Source organism: Culex pipiens, chromosome 3, assembly GCF_016801865.2.
Source record: "Culex pipiens pallens isolate TS chromosome 3, TS_CPP_V2, whole genome shotgun sequence".
Taxonomy (NCBI): domain Eukaryota; kingdom Metazoa; phylum Arthropoda; class Insecta; order Diptera; family Culicidae; genus Culex; species Culex pipiens.
In genome coordinates, this window is record NC_068939.1 from 87,136,676 (window position 1) to 87,159,295 (window position 22,620).

The 22,620-nt window shown below is 35.5% G+C and overlaps 1 protein-coding gene across 1 annotated transcript in view; it reads left to right on the forward strand.

Moving 5' to 3' along the window:
• The window catches only part of LOC120420157 (uncharacterized), a 289,113-nt gene that overhangs the window by 219,270 nt on the left and 47,223 nt on the right, over positions 1-22,620 (forward strand). The window contains exon 4 of the mRNA XM_052711204.1: positions 9,380-9,564. Within this exon, the coding sequence (XP_052567164.1) occupies positions 9,380-9,564 (185 nt within the window). The remainder of the gene's footprint in view (positions 1-9,379; positions 9,565-22,620) is intronic.

Sequence of the window (22,620 nt, forward strand, 5' to 3'; positions counted from 1 at the left end):
AATGCACATATTCAAAAATTCAGAAAATCATAAATTTAAAACGCAGATGTTTAAAAATTAAAAAAAAAAAGATAATTTGTTGGCTTTCTCAGTAAAATAAACAAAGTTCGAACGATTTGCCCGACGTTTAGGCTTGGGGTTCATCAAATCATCATATAATGCATACCAGTCGAAAACAAACTACCAGATTTAAAAAAAATATCAGAGATTTAAATTTTTGAAATTCCGAAAATTACTCATAAAGTGCTCCAAAAATAATTGAATTTTGAATTTAAAAATAAATAATTAAAAAAAATATCCACACAAAAATAAAATATTTTGTCCGGCTTTTTTAAAAAAATTCTCATAAATTTTGAATTATTAGTTTGCCTATATATCCAAATTTTAATAACTTTATATTTTCCACAAGAATCTCAGACTCATACTCACCGCAAAATTTCGTTGTTAATGAGGCTTCACTTAGTAGATCATTTGATTTCAAAATTTGTAATGCAAATTGGAAAATGATCAAGGTAAAAATAAATACTTTACGAAAAAGTAAGCAAAAAAGTAAGCAGAAAAAACACTCACACATACAAGACACAAGAATTCATGTCCAAGTCCTCAGATATATAATTAACCAAAATCTAAAAAAAAATTGGAAATGATAAAATTAGAATTTTTGATCATAATCAAGATTTATTCAAATGTTCTTCATATCAAATACCTGCATTTTCAATACAAAATCTGAATATTTTCAAACAATTCACAGTGGTCCAGTGGTTTGGTTGAAAATTAGGGGGGTTTACGATTAGGGTGATTTATAAAATCTAACTTTTATGAATATTTTTTTCTTCTAGAAAGTTGTTCCAAGCAACTTTGTCGAAAACACCAAAATTTTATCTCGCAATCTACGCCTTCTACGACCAAATTTATAGAAAGAATCTGAACGAACCTTCAAAAATCAGTTTTTTAACGTAGCAATTCAGGGTAAAGTTCGAGAGAAAAGTGATGTTCGCAGCACTTTTAGAGCTCCAAAAAACAAACATTTTTATTTTATGACATGTAAATTTCTAGAGTTTTTTTTAAAGGACCTATAAACATATGAAAGACAATAGCTTATAGGTCATTGAAAAAAAAACTCTAGATTTGGACTTAAGTTACAGAAATTTTGAGGTAAAAAAATGCAAATTTAAAACTTAAATATCTCGAAAAAGCGCAAGCCATGGCATTCAAAAGGGAAGATCTAGTACTACAAACGCTGAAAAAATCTCAGGGATATTTTTTTAACTGTATGGAAGGTGTATGGACCACCCTAACAAAATTCAAAAATTGTCCAACTATATGTTTACCATGTAATTTTGCCCCCTGGATTCGAATCGGCCCTCAGAATTGACGGAGTCTTGTCGTTCTTTTTGCGACAATACACGCCTGTGGATCCGTTGACGAAACCTCAAGGTTTAAGAGGGCCACATTATAAGGTGTTACGTCGATTTCTCAGAATTGACCCAAGTTGTCAAAATATGTTAGGTTTATATGATATTTTGTGGTTTGCGAGAGAAAATGTTGGTGTCTTCGACAAAGTTGCTTGGATAAGTAAGCTCAACAACTTTCTAGAAAGCAAAAATATTACCAAAAATATCCCTTAAAAGCTATTTTTCTAAATCTCCCTAATCGTGAACCACCCTAATTTTCAACCATACCAAAAGTTGCCTCTTTCAATTTGCTACAACTCTTCTGAAGACACAAAAGCTCCAACACTTCAACATTTTTTGGAAAATCCATTTTTCTCTTAGTTTTGCGATCTGGACCACTGTGCAATAAACGAACAAGCATTCAGAAACATACTGAAGATCACAAAAAAGTTTAAGGATTTTGGTGAAATATAAAAAAAGAGTCATTGGTTTTGCAGTGCCGATTCGTTTATCTGGTGCCTCGATTATCCAAAGTTTAGATTATCCGAAGTTCGAGACTGAGCTTTATTTAACCCAGGCTTTATTTTTATTTGCGTCATAAAAATTTCTCAAATTGTTTTTTTATATTTCTATTTTATGTAGCAAATTAAATAACAACTATTTGAAAATAACAATTCCTGGAAATCGAGTATTTTTTAATTTTTATTTAGTTATTACTACCTTATAATATTACTACCTTATAATTTTTATTTAGTTATTACAGTTTTTTTTAGATTTGGAGTAATTTAAACGAGGTTAAGATGAAAAAATCAAGAACATTGAGAAAATTAGAAAATATCATTTATTGCAAATGGTTTTGTCACCGAAAAACTGTCTCCCAAGATAGCCACTCAACATTCTGCTACACACATTAATGACATTCTTACAACAAGATCTCACCGCTCGTCCCACCCAACATGGTCGTCTTTGTCGTCGTTCCATCGCCAAACATAAATCATTCGGCTTCATATTTCATAATCCGCTCCACTCGAACATGAAGATGAGTCTGCCCCAAGAGCTTTTCCGCTCTGAAACAATGGCCACCTCATCGCCATTTCCAGTAGAACATCTGCTTACTGCCTCATCTACAGCCGACGCCGCCACAAACAAGACCGATAAAGTGTAATCAATATTAATTAGCATCGACATTGGAAGAAAATGGCCCCGCACGCAGTCACTGACTGGCTGGCTGTTGCCTCAGAAGCGATAATAGTGTTGACATTTTCCGTTTGATTGAGCCTGGCGGCTTCAAATTGTACAGACACGGCAGCAGGGTGGCTGCCGAGAACAAAGTGTAGGACAGTGTTGCTGGAATGTTTGGTCACTTCAACTGTCAACTTTGATCTTGGGACTGACAATTTTTTAGAAGCTCATTTTTTGAGTTGTAAAAATGTTTTGAAGCAGGAAGACTTTTGACTATCTTTGAGTTTCAATCTGCTGAAAGCTGGTCAAAATTTCATGAGATCACTGTCCCTTACTGTACTCCTCTAACCCAGTCCTCTTCCAAGAAGCCAGTCAGTCATCCATTACAAGTATCACACTGATGGCTTCTGGTTAATTATCTCCTCCTCCTCCGACAACATCTACTAAGAGCACTGCCTAGGCCAGCTTTTCACCGCAGCAGGGAATTTAATCTCTAGCAGAATCTCCGACGTCGACGACGTTGCTCCTAATCTGCAAGATGACAACCTGGCGGCTGCCGTGGTTTTCCAGCCCAGCCAGCCAGGAGAGTTGTCACGGTGAGCGGTTTCTGCGGTTCCGGCCGGATCGACGGACTTGTTCCGGGGAACGAGTTAATCGAGTAAATCAACATGACGCGATGCCACGCGGTCGGTGGTTGGGTTGGGTTTGCTTGGGCTGAGTTGTGCAACTGTTTTGTGGTTGTTGTTATGGATTGCTGAAGTAAGATGTTGGATATTGAATGTACTTACTTGAATCTTTCGATTACTTAATTTATGAGAATTTTTAAGGCAAAACATTCAGCCTTAAAGATCTCATAAATTCTCATAAATAAAATAATCGAAAGACAAAAAAGTCTACAAGTTTGAAGATCTAGCAACCTTGTCTTAATTTATACTTAATGAAAAAAAAAAACAACTCAAAACGTTTGAATCGATTTCAATAATTCATAGGGTATTTTAACCATTAGTGGACCCCCTAGTAGAGCCGAAGCACATTTTTCACAAATTTTCAATATTTTAAGCACTTTTTCATAACCCTTTGTACAAAACAATGAAAACTGAAGTCATTTGAACAATTTTGACTATTTGTTTCATCAGTTTATTTGTTTTTGAGCAGAAAAATATCCATTTGAAAAAAAAGTTTTTTTTGCCTGTTATTAACCGATATTTGATGTTTTGATGCATGGTGTAGGTCTAATGATAGATATAATGAATAAAAAATGGATTTTGCTCAGTTTTCGTAATAAAAAAATATGTTTTATAAACAAATTTGGCTTTAAACAACAACAAAAACTAACAGACATTCAAACACATTTATTTCCGAAAGAGATCAGAGAAAACGTTTCAAAAACCACTGCAAACATAAAAATAATTAAAAAAAAGTTATTTTGATGCACATTTTTTCATATTAATTACATAAATGGTTGACCGAAACTAAACAATAGATTTGTTTACAGTTGCTGATAAAACCACGCATGTTTATTTAAAAAAATGTTTTGTTCTTGATTTATTATTATAAAATATCATTTCAAATTGCAATTATGATGCTTCAGTTAAGTATAATTGACTATAGTTTTGATTAATTATAATGTTTTATGGCTTTATCATTTTTGGTATTTTTAAGATGAAACAGTTATATTTATACTCATAATTGAAAAAATATGCGTTTAGATTGATAACAACAAGCATTTATTGTTTGTTTGAGAGAAACATTTGCTTGAAATCACAGTTTTCTTCATTTTTGCAGGTTTAATTAACAGGGGTCCACTTTTGGAAACGTTTGGATTTTCGTTGTCCTATATTGGACCCCCCTAATTTTTGCTCGAAAATGAGCAGTTCTTCGCTTTATTTTAGTAAAATTCCTCAAAATTACATTATTTTGACTTGCTGAAGTTAAATAATCAGTCAAAAAATGATTGGAAAGTTAATTCAATCATACATTCAATCATATATCACGCAGTTTTGTTGTGAAAATGCTAGTGGCCATGGCTGATTTCAGATGTCGAACTCAAAACACTTATTTTGGTGAAAAGGACAATTCAATATCAGTCAAAATTAATTTAAATGATGCTGAATATGACAAATAAAAGATTTGTAGACAACAACACGCTTGGAATTGTGATTTTATTGAATTTTTCACCAAAAACCCTTTAGTACCCTATGTTCTGAAACCAAAATTTGCCACAAAAATGCAATTAATGCAGATTTCAATTATTCTTTGATTACCGTCAACTGGGGTGAATTGGGACACATGGGGCGAATTGGGACAGCAATTTTAACCATGTTAGAGCACAATATTTTGATTTTTCTGGTTGGTTTCGGATAGAACAGACTCAGACCTACAAAATGTGTACATCCATTTTCAAATTTAAAACCTTTAAGTGCTTTAAACACTGCTGTCCCTATTCAGACTGTAGTCCCGATTCACCCCAGATGACGGTACATCAATCTAAAATCAACAGCTGCAGCCCACGCGAATATCAATCGTTGACAAAAAAAATCCCATCAATTCTCTGTATTGCAGTTTCGTCGTACATATTGCCAATCGATTCGTCCAATTATTATCAATCGAGCCTTCCGTAATGAATGGCTTTTTCAGCTGAAAGCATTTTTTCCTCTCACAATTGACCGCGGGTGTGAAATTCCCATCATTTTGCACCAATTAAAACCGCTCTCCCTGTCCCACCCCAACTCTCGCATACAAAGCCTCAAATGACTATCACCCTTAACAATACATGCGCAAGAGCGGTAGGGGGAGGGCGTTGAAAATTGATTAAATTGCTTTCAAACGATGATGCTCTCGGAGAGTTGCGTTCGGCACATCTGATGCCATCCCGCAGTTGGAACCTGCTTCTTGTGCAATAATTTCACCTAATAATCATCTGGCTCGTTACAAATTGATTCCCCACATTTGCATAATGCACATTCGATAATCATCAGCTTTTGGGATCGTAGCTGAAGTTGAGCATTTTGCTCACAATACAAGGGATAACGGACAGGATGGCAACACTGTGCTAAACATTGTAGATTTTTATTCAAATAATTTTGACTTCAAGTAATTCAATCATTTACTAAAAGTGAATTTCCCAAACAAAATTTCTTTCAAATTTAAGAAAAATTAACCCACTGTGAAGCCAAACACAATCAGCACGTAGTCTGTGGTGGTTTGGGTTTGAATTGATTTTTTGGTCCGCTAAACGTGCGTGTATCTTAATGATCATTGATCTGCTCGAGATTCAATGCAAATACATACCTCTGATCGTGAATATGGGTGAGTGTGTGTTATGAGCGAACTTGCTTCTGCATCTGCATGCTCGGCACATATTAAGTGGTTTTGGGAAAATGAAGCTAATAATCGTGAGAAAGTGCTCGCTTTTGAGAGATTGGATCGTGAGATGTTCGCTGAGTTGGTCAGTAGTTTTTGCTTTGTTATTATGAAGTTGGTTTTGAAACTTTATCTACCGTATTTCTGACATCTTTCAATTTTTAAATAAAAAACGGAATCGACGTAACACTTTATAATGTGGCCCTCTTAAACCTTGCGGTTTCGTCAACGGATCCACAGGCGTGTATCGTTCTTTTTGCGACAAGACTCCGCCTCCCGGGTCTCCTAAGTGTGAAGGTATGGCACGGGGAGGAGCACCGAATACCTATATTAACACTTAGGATTTTTGCGTCTGCCTCGGGATTCGAACCGGCGACCTCTGGATTGTGAGTCCAGTGCGCGGTCCGATTGATCCACACTGGCAGACAATTTTTAAATGCTAAGCTTTTTCAGATTTTGCAATAAAATCAGACAATAACATTTGAATGTTGATTTAAATATAACCTGTGAGTGTACCATTTAAAAAAAATGTTGTGTCTATTTCTCATTTAAGCTAATTCTGATGGCAACTAATGACATTCAACACGAATTCGGAAAAATGTTCGAATCCCCTTAAGACTCTTCTAAAACTTTGATCTTAAGAGTAATTCGTATCCCTGATGAGTTACCTTGCATGTGTCACGAGTTATCATATATCTGTGATGTATTTTTTTTTATTTGACAATGTCATTTTTTAAGGCGACGACTGCCATCATTTCCATGATTTCCCATTCGACGATATACATTTTGCTTCGTTTACAATATTTTCACAAAATTCTTCTACAAGTTGTTAAGAATAGTACCCTACACGTGTTAATACTTTTTAGTACCGTAAACTGGGGTGACATTGATAGAATTTGCATTTATTTTTGGAATATTTTTTAACTGGTAAGGTTTATCTTAAGATTATTATTTTTAAAACATATACTGGAGTACGCCATATAAGGTGGATGCACTATTTTTGAATAAAAAGTTTTTTCAATAGTGTTAAAAAAATAGTTGCATCGAAAATTCATATTTTGAATTTCGGGTGACTTTGATAGTCATAGTTATTCTTGTAAAAATCAGATTTAATGTGTTCAAATTTTATTTTTAAGTCAAATGTACCATCACTAAGGTTGCTGATACATTTTTAACAAAAAAAATCCATGTTTATGATAAGTTTACTACTACAAAAACTTTAAATTAAATTTGTACCAGCCAAATGCTGTTACAATTTTTTTTAAACTTTTTGTCACTCCTCTCAATTGAAAATGCGTTCTCTTGCGTTTAGAATCATTTTAAGCATGTTTGGGTTAATTCAAAAATCTCTTGAATTTTTGAAAGTTTTCGATGTACAGTACCGGAAAAAAATTGTGTTCGCCAAAATTTCGCTAAAAAACATTGCAAAACATCTGAACTAGTGTAAAATGCATTTTAAAACACTTCTATCGAGTAAATTTTGAGACTACGGCTTGTTATTTCAATTTTTATATTTTTTAATGTTTTTGCCTCACAAACCTCGCTTCCGTTTCACGGATATCGCAATACTCACTTGTGACATAGACCATTTTATCATAAAAATGATCGTGCACACTTGTGACACGTCATACATGTTGTTAGAAAATGTGTCTTGTTTTTCACAAATTTATATTGATACACACTTTCTAAAAGCAATGCAATCTTTTGTTTTTGAAAATATACTGATTAAGTCGGTTAAACTATTGATTTATGTCTATTTTAGTTTGTATGGGAATTCTGTGCACACTTGTGACACGTAGTACAATTTTACTTTCGAAACACACTTGTGACACGTGCTTTTCAGATTTTTGATTACATAATTTACTGTATCTTTTAACTGGTGTAACCAAATTAGTTGAAACTTGGAGCTTTTGTTTAGCAATAGTATTCGAACCGATTGTTTCAAAAAGTTTGACTCCATCATTCATAGTTTTGAAATTATTTACCATCAAACTTTAAAAATCGATTTTCTCGAAAAGTACTAAATGGTCGTTGTCACAAGATAGCACACAACAGACGAATTTTTGTCAGTGGAGTTCCAATGAATCCGAAGATATTTTGTGTTTTAATAGGCAATAATTTTAAGCATAGATCTTAGATTATCATAGTTTGCAATATTATGTATAGTTTGAAGACATCAAAAAAAAAAATCTCAGAAAATAAACTTAGTGATATGAGTATTAGGGTGGCTTGAAGTTGTATGGGAAAATTTACAAGTGGACTGATTTAATCAGAACAGGCATTTTCCGGTACTATTTGAGCCCCCAAACAACCCCCAAATATTTGGGATAAATTGGATTTGACCCGGTTTTCCGCAAAGCGATTCAAATTTGTATGGAAATTTGTATGAGAAAACCCTCTTTTTTACATTTTGATTTTCATAATTTTTCACTCAATTTAAAAACTAACACCGTAGAAGTATAGTCCTGAATGTCCTCTAAAACTTTTCCGAAGAAAGTAAGGTCCTATCTTGCTTCTGGAAAAAGATACATAGTTTTTAAAAGGGGCATTTCAAAATAAGTGCTGAAAATTATATTTCTTGCCAACACTGCCAGTACTTCGGTAGATATTTCGAAATCTTAATTTTTAACGTAATAAGGAAGCAACCTTGCAAAATGGTGTCTTAGGAAAAGTTGTTCGATATGAATTTGGCTTTCATTTAAAATTATTGACATGCAGGGTGACACACCTACAGGGTGTCAACCAAGCCCTAACTTCTACTGGTGACCTTTTAAAGCGTTGGTATCTTAGGAAAAGTTGTTAAGCTACTTATTTCAAGAAATTTTGACATTGTTGGAAGGCAGGGTGGCACATCTACAGGGTGTCAACCCATTTCTAGCCAAATGGTACCGGAAAATGCCTGTTCTGTAAAATCGACCATGTCGAGCCACCCTAATGAGTATTCTGTGCTTCACGACACATCACAATAACATTCCGTTATTTGCACGTTCCTCAAACCACATGATGCAAATTAATATAAAATCCCCCGTCAATGGCATGTTGTGTCGGAGCGATTTTTGATGAATCGCGCATGTTTTCGTGGCATAAAATTTTAACGTTCGTGTTAAAAATTCGCGTACTCCTTCAAGTGCGTCCGTCCTTTCGGCAAACCCTGAAAGCTTTTGTTGGGTCGTAACTTACCAGAAGGACACGAAGGCTGCCGGCCGCCTCAGCACGAGCTTTCAACATGTGTGAATTTACGACCCCAAAATAAACGTCATCATAAGTGTTTGGGGGTGTGTTTTTCGGCGAATTTTACGACAAGTGGCGAGGAAGGTGTCATGGAATGGATTTGTTTGCTTGTATACCTTGTACACAAAATTAAATTTTAAATAAACATTCTCATCCCATTCTAATCTGAGCTATTGAAACAAACAAATAATTCTTCGTTTCATTTCCAGCTCACCATCGGAGCGGTCACGGAAGGGCTGCTGCGGCCACTGGTTCGCCGGGCCACCACTGCGGGCGCTGATCGCGGTGGTGGCCCTGGGCGGTGTGGCGTGCGCCCTCGGCGGGGCGGCACTCGGCGCAACCGGACTCGCCGGCTCACCTACCTCACACCTGACGGCGGCCTTACTGATGATTGGTAAGTTTGATCCTTAGATATTCATTTTATAACCGTTTTTTCAACGATGAAATTCTAAAATTCTTCAATATTGCCGCAACTCAAATCGCATGTTCAGGGCAAATAACAAAAAACTCAACTGCATTCGAGTTTATCCTTCCGGGAAATGGCTTTTCCGCCGGGTTTTGTGTGCCTTCCGATTGAACTGAACGCCGGAAAAGAATCCACTCACCGAGCTCAACTCAGATATCTGATTCCGGTTTTGCTTGTTTCGGACAGAATTCGTGTACTCGGCTAAACAATCCAGCTCCCTCCGAAAGAACAACGGCCTGTCCAGGAGTCCAATATAGCTCGAAATGTTCATAACTGGCAAAAGGGGAGGTTGGGGCGAAGAGGAAATGTAGGCAACCAGCAGCAGCAACCGGAAAATGCATTCTACAGGAAATGAGAAAAACAGCACACATTTCATTTCTGGGCCCTGTCGACGCGGTTGGGTTTGTACCAGCCGACCGTGGCTGATGCTGGTGTTGTGATAAAAAAGAACAGCGCACGTTGAGTGCTGCTAACCGAGTTGCCAAATGGTGGGCTGAACAGTGTGGGTTGAAAGTTTGTTGCATTTAAATTAACCTTAAATTGTTTTAGAATTAAGCCGTTAAAATTACGTGGAAAACCATTTTTGAAGTTCTCTAAGAAAATCATCGACAGTCCTAACAAATCTCACCCACACTGCTGACCCGAGCTTAGACACCCGAAAAAATGGTTATTTTCCGCGCTTATGATGGTCCAAAAATAAACAGCAGAAACACCGGGTGAGCTCCTGAACCCGAAATCCTTTCCGAAATCCTATGGCAACGACCACCACCATCAGGCAGTTGTAAAAAGCATGAATTTAATTATTTTTTCTCCTGCTGCTGCTGCTGCTGCACACAGCCGGCAGGATACCAAACAACATCGCCTCCTTCCAAAAGCCATTTGCAAGCTCAAAATTGGGCTAAAAGGATTGGGGGTGAGCTCGTGCGCGTTCACTCTGCGCTTACGGGAAATGGATTTTCCGCGAATTCAATTTATTTTCGGGCGAAAAGAAGCGCGCGCGTCAGGGTCACGAATTGGAAAAGGACAAGAAAAAAAAAACCCACGTGGAAAATTGCAAGCGAGCGTGTGCGATGGGATTTTGGTGTTTTTGATGAATTTTCGGTTGAAATCTTTTGAAGTTTTAGGGAAAACTTAGTTTATTCACCTACATGGTTGAAACACCTGCTCCGTTTTGGTGCAATTGATTATATTATACAAGAAGAATATTTAAACTTTACTGGCTGTACTTCCATAACTGTTGAAATGAAGTTTACTGAGAAAATAAATGAAGGACTGTTATTCAAAAAGACTTCAATTTTAGACTTATCCGATGAACACTGAAGCTTTGGTTTAGAATTCTGAGTTTCAACTAAAACTCGACTGATTTTAACATCTGGCTACTCTGTAATGAAATATTGACACTTAAAATAGATTCGCTGTAAAAAAATTAACAATCAGTAAAGGTTTCAAACACGATTTTCAAATTAAGTTTGGAAAAAGTATCACTAAATTCTTGAAACACAATAACAATTATCGTAAAAATAAAATTAAACTCCAATATATATTTTTTGTAAATTTATTTTGTGACACATTTATGTAAGGAAATTTTACGCATTTACAATTTTAAACATGACGGATCGATAAAGTACATGGATTAAGTAAATTGCCGCTCCAAACTGTGATGAAAAAGAAATTTGGTATCAACGGGATTTTTATGTAAAATTGTACAAAAATCTGTGATCTAGCATTCTCTAGTCCCTTTTCCTTTGCAATTTTGGTAAGTTTTTTTTTTAATTTGTCTTACCCTTAGTGCCTCAGTCGAAGAAATAATTGTTCCAAAATGGATTATAATGCAATGCAACACACAGCTGAAATAAACTCAAAAACTCTGTAATGTACTGAACTTATTGTATCTTGATTGTTCTGCAATAAAACCGAAATGAACTATTTGGAAACAATTTGCGCTGAAAACAAGTCTAACAAGTATTTACAGTGTTGCCAGATCTTCGATCTTTTATACTCGTTTGCAAAGTCTTTCAATAACCTCTCCAACGATAGGTCGGATGTTTTCAGTTTTCGTACAGATAAGTGAGATCTGGTTTCAGCAATGTAGATAAATATCACTTAAGTGGTCAAAACTTGACACAGGATTGCCAGATCTTCAATTTTTTGGCCTTGTTCGGACGATCTTTCGATTACCTTTCCAACGATAGGTCGGATGATAGATCCGGATGATGGACATCGTTTTCGTACAGATAAGTGAGATCCAGAAAAGTACAAAAATATCACATAAATGGTCATAACTTGAGACAGGGTTTCCAGATCTTCGATCTTGTAGAATCTTTCGTACAATTAAATTACCTATGATGATATTTGGTACGATATCTTGTAATTGTAATGTAATTTATCTAACATCCGGATATATGCGATAACACATTTGTGTACATAACTTTTGAACTACTTATCGAAACTTAAATTTTGTTGAAACTCGATCGATGGGACCTTAAACAAAGTCGATAGCTACTGGTTTGACCAAAATCTGTTCAGCCAGTGTTGAAAAGTTGTGTGACATTTTTGGTAGCACACATACACACAAACGGACAGACATTTGTTCAGTTTTCGATTCTGAGTCGATAAGTATACATGAAGGTGGGTCTACGAGCTTTCTGTGAAAAGTTCATTTTTGGATCAGGATTATAGCCTTTCTTCAGTAAGGAAGGCAAAATGTTGCTGTTTTTCGTTATTCAACTGTAAAAAGTTGTGAAATATTTATTTTAATTTAAGGAAAAATAATTTTATTATTGTATGTTCTTTTTGAAGAATTGGCTTTCGATGCAGCTTTTTCCGACCCAGCTTAAAATTTGTTTTAAAGGTCGAAGCACGCGGAGGAGCTTTTTACCAAATATTTGAAGATAGGGAAAATTTAAATATAGCCTTCCACTCCTTTTCAAGCACTTGCAACTCACAAGCACAGCACTCACAACCAGAAACCAGCAGAATCAAATCTTTAACTGCTGGGAAAGAGAACTTAATCCCAATGATTGATGGTTTTGAAATTTCACTTCAGATAATCAAATCTTTGGATAAGGCTGGTACAAATTTTATTTAAAGCTTTTGTCGATAAATAAAAACATATAATATAATAAATTTTAAACGATAAATACGAAGAGTGCTAAAAAATCAAGTTTTGCAACGAGTTCCATACAACATTTTTTGCAATTCCGAAAAAAACCCTTTGTGTGAAATTTTAAGTTAAATTTTCATATATTTTGTCAATAAATCGTTTGATTCAAAAAAATGTTGAAAAGTGTTACTTTTTGAAACAAGTGCTGAAAAGTTCAACGTTTCAGCACCCATTTCAGTGCTGAAAAGTAGAACTTGTCAGCATTTATTTTGAAAAGTGTTGCTATTCGATTCTGTTATTTTCAGTAGAGAAAAGTAGGATGTCGTTCGAGAATGACAGAAAAAGTAAGAAGTTTCACGACAGAATTGCAAAAAATAAACTTTCTTCGTTGTCTTATTTTTGATTGTCGAGCCCCTAAGGGATTTGAATGTTTTTAGACCCAAGATGGCGGCCAAAAGGCTTTGATGAAATATTGAGAACATGCATTAGGTAATTTAAGAGTCAATCAACTTTTAAAATTTATGGGCTCGCAGGTCTCGGATTGAAGTTAAATGCAGGAAAATAAGAAATACAAAAAAAAGAATATTCATGATTCCATTATCTGACGTCTCATACAAAACATTTGGACTGTATCTGACATTCGATTCATTTCGATTCCGGCCAGACTGAATTAGTAAGGCGTCATCCATAAAGTACGTACGCTCTTAGGGGGGGAGGGGGGGGGGGGTTATCGTAGGTGTGACAAGATGTGAGGAAGGGGGGAGGGGGGTTTGCGGGACTGTGACGTCACGCTAGGTTTTTTTTATGATTGCATAATATTAATTCGAAATGTACACAATTAAATTAAATCCTCTTTTCTTAAGTTGTTTTCTTACTATTATTTAGAAGTACCACATTATAATTGATTATACAGTCACATTTTTTTTTTCAGCTGGAACTTCAATATTTTGCAAATTCTATAAAAATAAAAAAAAAAATTATAACTTCAAAATCAACACCCTAGGCTGGCAAGCAAAATTTAAAATGTTGGAAAATATTTGTAAGAGATACTCCCTGGCTCGATTCTTTAGGGTAAAATAAGTTCTGTGCCAATTTTGAGCCAAATTGGTTAAGATTTGAGAGTTGCAATTGATAATTGAAGTTTGTATGGAAAAAATTGTAAAAATGTATAAGGAAAAGCAAACATTTTAAAAATCCCACCTAAAGGTGGCGTTAAATGTGTCAGGTCATTTAAAAGTGTGAGATTCTTCTGTGAAATTTTATGACCTTAGTTCGATTATGACAGTTACTTTGTAACTTTGTCGAAGACTGCAAAACGATCCGAGTTAACTCTGACCCTGAGTTATTAGCGATTTAAAGAAACAGTTTTTATATGAAAATACTTTTTTCAACCAACTGAAGTCGACCTAAGGCGACCCTTAAACCTTAACCGATTTGGCTCAAAATTGGCATAGTTACTTATTTTTTTCATATGGGTAATTCTCTACCAACTCACACGAAATCGGGAAAAGTTGCCCCGACCCCTCTTCGATTTGCTTGAAACTTTGTCCTAAGGGGTAACTTTTGTCCCTGATCACGAATCCGAGGTCCGTTTTTTGATATCTCGTGACGGAGGGGCGGTACGACCCCTTCCATTTTTGAACATACGAAAAAAGAGGTGTTTTTCAATAATTTGCAGCCTGAAACGGTGATGAGATAGAAATTTGGTGTCAAAGGGACTTTTATGTAAAATTAGACGCCCGATTTGATGGCATACTCAGAATACCGAAAAAACGTATTTTTCATCGAAAAAACACTAAAAAAGTTTTAAAAGCTCTCCCATTTTCCGTTACTCGACTGTAAAAAATTTTGGAACATCTCATTTTATGGGAAATTTAATGTACTTTTCGAATCTACATTGACCCAGAAGGGTAATTTTTTCATTTAGAACAAAATTTTTCATTTTAAAATTTCGTGTTTTTTCTAACTATGCAGGGTTATTTTTTAGAGTGTAACAATTTTCTACAAAGTTGTAAAGCAGACAATTACAAAAATTTTGATATATAGTCAAAAGGGGTTTGCTTATAAACATCACGAGTTATCGCGATTTTACGAAAAAAAGTTTTGAAAAAGTTACTTTTTGCGTTTCTCTTTGTTTCGTCTTCCGTGTCTGTCGCGGGTGACCATGAACGGCCATGATCGATGACGACCAACTTTTTCAAAACTTTTCTTCGTAAAATCGCGATAACTCGTGATGTTTATAAGCAAACCCCTTATGTCTATATATCAAAATTTTTGTAATTGTCTGCTTTACAACTTTGTAGAAAATTGTTACACTCTAAAAAATAACCCTGCATAGTTAAAAAAAACACGAAATTTTAAAATTAAAAATTTTGTTCTAAATGAAAAAATTACCCTTCTGGGTCAATGTAGATTCGAAAAGTACATTAAATTTCCCATAAAATGAGATGTTCCAAAATTTTTTACAGTCGAGTAACGGAAAATGGGAGAGCTTTTAATACTTTTTTAGTGTTTTTTTCGATGAAAATACGTTTTTTCGGAATATTGAGTACGCCATCAAATCGGGCGTCTAATTTTACATAAAAGTGCCTTTGACACCAAATTTCTATCTCATCACCGTTTCAGGCTGCAAATTATTGAAAAACACCTCTTTTTTCGCATGTTCAAAAATGGAAAGGGGTCGTACCGCCCCTCCGTCACAAGATATCAAAAAACGGACCTCGGATTCGTGATCAGGGACAAAAGTTGCCCCTTAGGACAAAGTTTCACGCAAATCGAAGAGGGGTCGGGGCAACTGCTGTGTGAGTTGGCGGAGAATTACCCATATAGAGAATCGGTTCACAAGGTATCCCTGATGTCGAATATTTTTATTGCCACCCTAATGCCCACCTCAACACCTGAACGGAAACGGTTGCATCCAACCTGCGACCCGTGAAAATAGTAATCGGATTTGTGCGCGAATGTTTTTCCCATTGCACAGTCCTCCTGCAGGTTGTTACTACTGCTGGCCAGTTTCTCTATTGTAAAACTTTTCCATTCTAGACCAAACCGAGCATAAAGTTACAAGGATTCATCTTTTTTTTTGCTTGCGGCGCGGGGCGGAGGAGGAATTACGAAAGTTTAGCGATGTTTGCTTCCCAGTTTTTGCGAAGTGCTGTTGATGTTGCGTTGGAGAATATTTTGCGAATTAATCATGCTTCTTTTGTGGGTTTTTGCGCGGGGTGGGGGAAAGCTCTTTTTCGGCGGAAAGCTCCTTTCAGCGTGGGCAAAGTTAGTATCATTGAGTGGGCGGGGTTTGCGGCGAAAAACGAATTTAGTGCTGCCCACATCTCATCGATGATTGATGAGTTTTTGATAGCCAAGAGGACACAAAAGTGTTTTGATGAAATCATGTTTCTTTTTGGTCATCATTATTTTCTTGGAAAAGATTAGAAGATTAAAAAAATAAGTTTAAATTCTCAAAACAGTTCAAGCTTCCAAACCGTTCAATTAGGCTGATTGTAGTCCAAACAATTTCAATTTAGAGGACAAATGAATCTGTGTCACTGAACCACAGTTCTAAACTACATCTCTAAACATCGCCAAATCCAGCGGTGCCTCAACTGGCACACTCTGGCGGAGAGAATTGGGGTCTTTGCAACAGATTTCGACGCCACTCCGTTTGTTTATTTAATTACTAAAACGACCCGGAAAACTGGTTCGTACATGATATGCCGTTGCAGTAATGCTTTCTTGGTACAATGGCCGATCTCCAAACTTCTAAAACATAATTTGCAATTTTCAATGCTGATCAAATTAATTTTTGGATTGGGTCCGTAATGCAAATTAGCAAATTACTAAAACCCATCTCACGGTGAATTGGACAAGAGAGCACCACCCCAACGAATCGGTATTTAGTGGCAAAACCGGGCAGCTGCAACGGCAGGAGTCAGCTGCTTTTGCCACACTGTAGATTCTGTGGTTTTCGGTCGTTCCGTCCCGTGCTCTCAATGTGGAGCACTATGTCGAACCTGAATCCGGGGGAAAATTCTTGGAGTCTTGCAGATTTGGGCTGATGGCGGCGGTGGTGGTGAAGCTGGCAATGAATAACAAACAGATTTTGGGGATACATTTAATGGATGATAGTTTTCCGGGGGGTTCGGGAAGAAGGTCTTCCGTAGAAGGGATCGCGTGCCTCGGAATTGGCACAAAATGTTGAAGTTTTGGGGGATTTTCAGCAGGTTCGTAGACTGGGTTGGTAGGGTCCAGGAGTGCAGTTGGATGTACTGAGTTGTATACATTTCTAATCGTTTTTACCCAGAACAAATAGCTGCTACCGGTGAAAGTTTATCGTTCAAGGTGTAGATAAACTGTGGCTTTTGAAAGCAGGAAATGAGGAGAAACGAATTTCTAAAACCAGAATATTGTACTCATCTGAATACTTTTCTATACTCCTTTAAATATAAACATAGGTATCAAGATATTTTGTATTGATATATGCTAAATTGATCGAGACATACTAAGAAAGCTTTGATCAATACAATACAAAATGCATCTAATCACGATTTTATACCGTACATAACTTTCATGTACTCACAAGATGAAATCACTTGGAACTTAGTTATGTAACTCCCAGTCGCAATCCTTTCTCGAGGAAACAAACAATCCATTGGTGCCATATTTCTATCCTTTCCCCCTTCCCGGAACAATTTCCAAGGACTGCAACAAACTGCAACAAATCCCGGGAGAAATTAACGAAATTAGAGCACACACACACACAGCCAACATATCGATAGTATTCGAGCGATTGCAATCCTCCCCCCTTCGTCCGTTTTGCGTGGCGTGATAAATGATGATTCGATTATCTGGAAAGTAGTTTCCAATCGGTTGCCATTAGCCCACCGCTGCAAGTTTTCCTGCAGAAAAAAAAAGAGATCTCCGAAAGTAGCACACGAATTGCAGCGGCAGAAGGAAAAGTGCCCGGGGATCCCCGGGCAGGTTGCTTTTGCCTGGCTGGAATTTTCCAGTTCTACGAGGACCTGGGAAACAAACGAATCCTTTCTTTTTTTCTTTTTTCACTGGAAGGTAACTGTAGCAGGAACAGAAAAGTTATGGTTGCCATTCCAGAAGAATTTAATTTAAAAACTATCAGATTCAGAAGACAATCAGTAACGGAAAGAGGGGGATGTTTAAGTTTGCCGTAAATATATTTAGTAATAAACAGCGGCCGAAAAATTTGTGAATTTTGTCATAAAGGTCGAAAGTCGAAATTTAATTTTGTTCCTTTTTGTTATGACAAAATTCGTGCCTACTAAAAAAAAACAAAAAATACTGCAAGTACTTTCAGGAAATGATTTTTAAATCTCGTCTCAATTTGGACTTAAGAGCGAATCCACGAGCAAAGCATACCCATCTCGCATCGACCTCACCAATCTGCCTGAAAATTTCAGCGGTTGTTTGTACATATAAAACTAGCATCTGGCCAAAATATGAGCACTCTAGGTCAACGAGAAGTGGGGCAAATCGGGACACAAAGTTTAAAGGTTAAAAACGTCAAAAATATTGAAGATGCCATAACTTTGGTAAAATTTAATTTAATTTCAAAATTCATAATGGATCTGAAAGGGCTTGAAAAATGCAACAAAATGCAGGAAGATGCATCCCAATTGGTTGAATCTAAAGGGAGTTATTGGCATTTTAGTTAAAAAATAGCACAATTTTCAAACTCAAATAAAAAAGTGTTCCATCCAGATATCAACTCGGTTCGACCTGCAGCTTGTAGGGGACATCTGGAACTACTATCTGAGACTGAGAACGCTTTGGGTAAGGCAGTTTAACATATTAAATAGAAGCTTTTACTTTTAGTGAATTTTTTGGTTGTAAATTTTTGCTCGGGAGATCCCTTAGATCCCATTTTCTGGTGATAATTTTATCATATTCGTGTTCCTGAGACAATTTCACAATAGAAACATTAAAGCAAAAAAAAAATTTTTTTTTTCTGGTGTCATCTAGTATCCTTGGAAACGAACTTAATTTTCAATAAATGTGAATCAAAGATTTTTTTAATTTTCATTTTTTTAATGGTTAAAATGGATGAAAATAAACATTTTCATGCATGTTTCTATTGTGAAATTGTCTCAGGAACACGAATATGATAAAATTATCACCAGAAAATGGGATCTAAGGGGTCTCCCAAGCAAAAATTTACAACCAAAAATATCACTAAAAGTAAAAGTGTCTAGTAAATATGTTAAACTGCCTTACCCAAAGCGTTCTCAGTCTCAGATGGTAGTCTCAGATGTCCTCTACAAGCTGCAGGTCGAACCGATTTGATATCATGATGGAACACTTTTTTATTTGAGTTTGAAAATTATGCTATTTTTTCACTAAAATGCCAAAAACTCCCTTTAGATTTAACCAATTAGGATGCTTCTTCCTGCACTTTGTTGCATTTTTTAAGCCCTTTCAGATGCATTTTTAATTTTGGAATTAAATTGATTTTTTCCTAAGTTATAGCATTTTAAAGATTTTTGACGTTTTTGAACCTTTAAACTTTGTGTCCCGATTTGCCCCACTTCCCGTTGACCTAGAGTGCTCATATTTTGGCCAGACTTAGTTTCATATGTACAAACAGCCCCTGTCCAAACGACGTCCCATACAAGGGGATATGCCCTGTTCGTGGACTTGCTCTTAAAAACTTAAATTGAAACTACTACTTAGAATACAAAAAGAATTAAACGTTTTATTTAAAACTTGTGCAAGTTTTTTTTTTCACAAGATAAATATGTGTCATTTGAAACATTGTTTACAGATAGTTAACAGAAATCCTATGTTTGGTACTCAGGGAGGTACTCAGGGAGGACTACGGCAAACAAACAAACTTGCACTTAATGGAAGTTTGACAGTAATACCTCCTTGATTGGACCATCCGGCATCGCCAAAATTCTTTTTTATTTTGCTCATAACTTTGCAACTATTTACCCAAAAACTTTCATTCGATTGTTTTCTATGGGAAATTTATCAAAAACTTCGATAAAAATATAATGTCAAATTTCGCTTTACGTTCTTTTTTAAAAGAAGTTATCACCATCTTAAAAATTAAATTAAAAAAAACATAAAATAAACACAATCATTGACTAGAAACAGTTCTACAATAAGAGCTTGAAAAAAAGGAACTTTCATGGATGGTCAGGCTTGGTCATTACTCGTTCAGATAAAAAAAAGTCGCGTTTTTAACAAAAAACATATTTTTAAGTAAAAAGAGGTAGAAACGGAGCACGATATATATTTTGATTGCGATTTCAATGAAACATTTCAAATTTAAGTAAATTTTATTGTAATTTTGGTTTAACGCTTTTCAAAAAATATTATTTGTTTGATAAATGGCAACACTGCCAAACGTATTTTGCTCAAATAATGAAATTTTTTCACCAAAAATTAATCTAATAATCTGATATTTCATAAATGATTTTTGTGTATAATTTATTATTTTGTGTGACAGTTGGTTACATGTTTAGAGTGTAGCTCTTTTTTCTGACTTTAACTTTTCCGAAGACATCAAATTGATCAGAGAATCCGTTCTCACAGTACAGATTGTTAAATATTTTATGAATCTTTTTGTATGGATCAAAATTCTATGGAGACTTATATGGGCGAACTAATGATGCAAAATAACATCTTAACGAAATAAAAAATTAAATTGCAAAAAAATGCAATAAAATAATAATTTTTGGGAGAATGATTCTCAATGATTTGTTTAGATTATTTCTAAAGGCAGGGAGATAAAGACTTGAAATAAAATTTGCATTGGCCTAATATGATTGGAAAATTATCCATACACTGATTATAACAATAAATAAAGTTGGTCAAAATGTGACAATAAAAAAACCAAAGAAACTAAAAATCAGATGATCATAAATTAAGTCATAAATAATAAAATTAATACCAATAAATAATGATCAAATTAGTGAATTTGGTCTAAATTTTAATGAGAAAAATAAATTGAAAATTGAAATATTGCTAAGAATTTATTTTTTTGTTTTAATGAAATGTTATTGCCTGAACATTGACAGATTTTCAATAATCATATAAGTGAATGTTACATTTTTAATCAGATCATTGTTTTGGGAATGAAATTTCTCAAGTTAAAAGAGAACAGAATTAATAAAATTAAATATTAACTAAAAAAACTCCACATGATCACAAATTATCTGATACAATTTTGGGAAGTATCTGTCTTTAAACATACAAAACCAAAAAAAAAATATTGGAATTTCAATTTTCCGTTCTTACATGTAGAAATTAGGTTACCAAGAAAAGCTTTCGCTGCACCCCCTCTGTTCTTCCCCAAAACGACAAAGGAAAATTGGTTAAAAGATTCCCCTCCACTCCCCTATTACTTTGCTCCACGGTGGAGGGTGCATCGCTAAAAGGGATGAAATTTAATCTCTGTAATCTGCCACCGAAAGCATTAAAGTTTTCCCCGGGCACGATAAGTTATATGGTGTGGCTTGGCGGTCTCCTCTATACCGCTGGCGGTGGGAAATGGGGGTTTTCTTTTCGACGAAGGAAATTTTCCGAGGGAAATATCCCGTTACTTCTTTATTGATAATAAAATTAGTGAAACATGATTCTGATGGCGTTGGAAAAAGGTGACAAGGGAAATTTGATTATAATCATTATAACAGTGAGAAATTTGTTGCAAACTTACAAATTTCTTTTATTTTCAGCTGTTTCTCTTTCAAAAGAAGATAACTTATAGTTTTCCCATAAGCATGTATTACTCTGGTAGAAAAAACTTTAAAAAGTCAGCTCAACAGCAGCTTTTCCTGCTCTTTTGACAAATTTAAAAAAGAGCTCCCACATCCCCTTTCAATTGCATCGCATTTTTTTTTTTTTTTTTTTTGCAAAAATGGGTGCGAAACTGAGAATGTCATTTTCAGTCGAGCTACAAATTGCATGTTGCATAAAGAGTGGTTTGCATCGTTTTTGAGAGATAAAAAAGAAGGATGAAAGATGTGATGCTTTCGCGAGGGAAATGTTTCTCATTTTATTTTCTTTTTTTCATCAAATGCCTGGGAATAGGTAAACAGTTTGTGAAAGACGACCAAAATTTGCATCAGTGGGAAAGGTTGTTTGCGTGTGGGAGGGTGTGAATGAAGTTTAAAATTGGGGCATATGATGTTGAATCAAGATGTTTTGGGAGGAACGTGCTACTGAAACGATGAAGTTGAGAAATTTTCGCCGTATTTTGAAATTTGCTAGTATTTGCAGCACATATGAAACATTTAGTTTAAAACTTCAATTTGATTGATTAGGTTTTTTGATTATTTTAAAAGATGAAATTATTCAATTATTTATCTATCAAATATTTAAACCAAAATTTCTTAACAACAAACCAAACAAAACATAATTTTCTCACTTTCCGTAAACCTGCTGCCAACTCCAGCTCAAGTAACCGCCACTCATCTTACGTGCTAAAGGAGTGCTTTCAAGCTGAGTACAAATTAATTATTTAGCACGGTGAATTCACTGGCTGAGATTTCTCACCACACCCCGCACCCAGGGCAAAAAAAGAAAACGAAGGAAAAACATCCCAAAACCTAAAACCAACTCTTTTTTTGTTGGTCGAAGTGGCTGAACAGAGAAAAAAAATTGCACACATTCACTGCCTCCCCCAGAAAAGGTTAACCCAGAAACGCAGAAACAGGGATAAACGGCAGAAAAGTTTATTCTTCCCCCTCAGAGGGGAGAGGTTGAACTGGGTGGAAGGTTTTCCGTTTTGTTTTTCGCTGTTGAGAGTTAGAGACGAAAGGATACTTGTATCGTGGCGCCCTGCGAAGCGGAAGAGTTCATTCATAAATCATGAAAACGACGCCTCCCCGTAACGTCGCGTAAGGAAA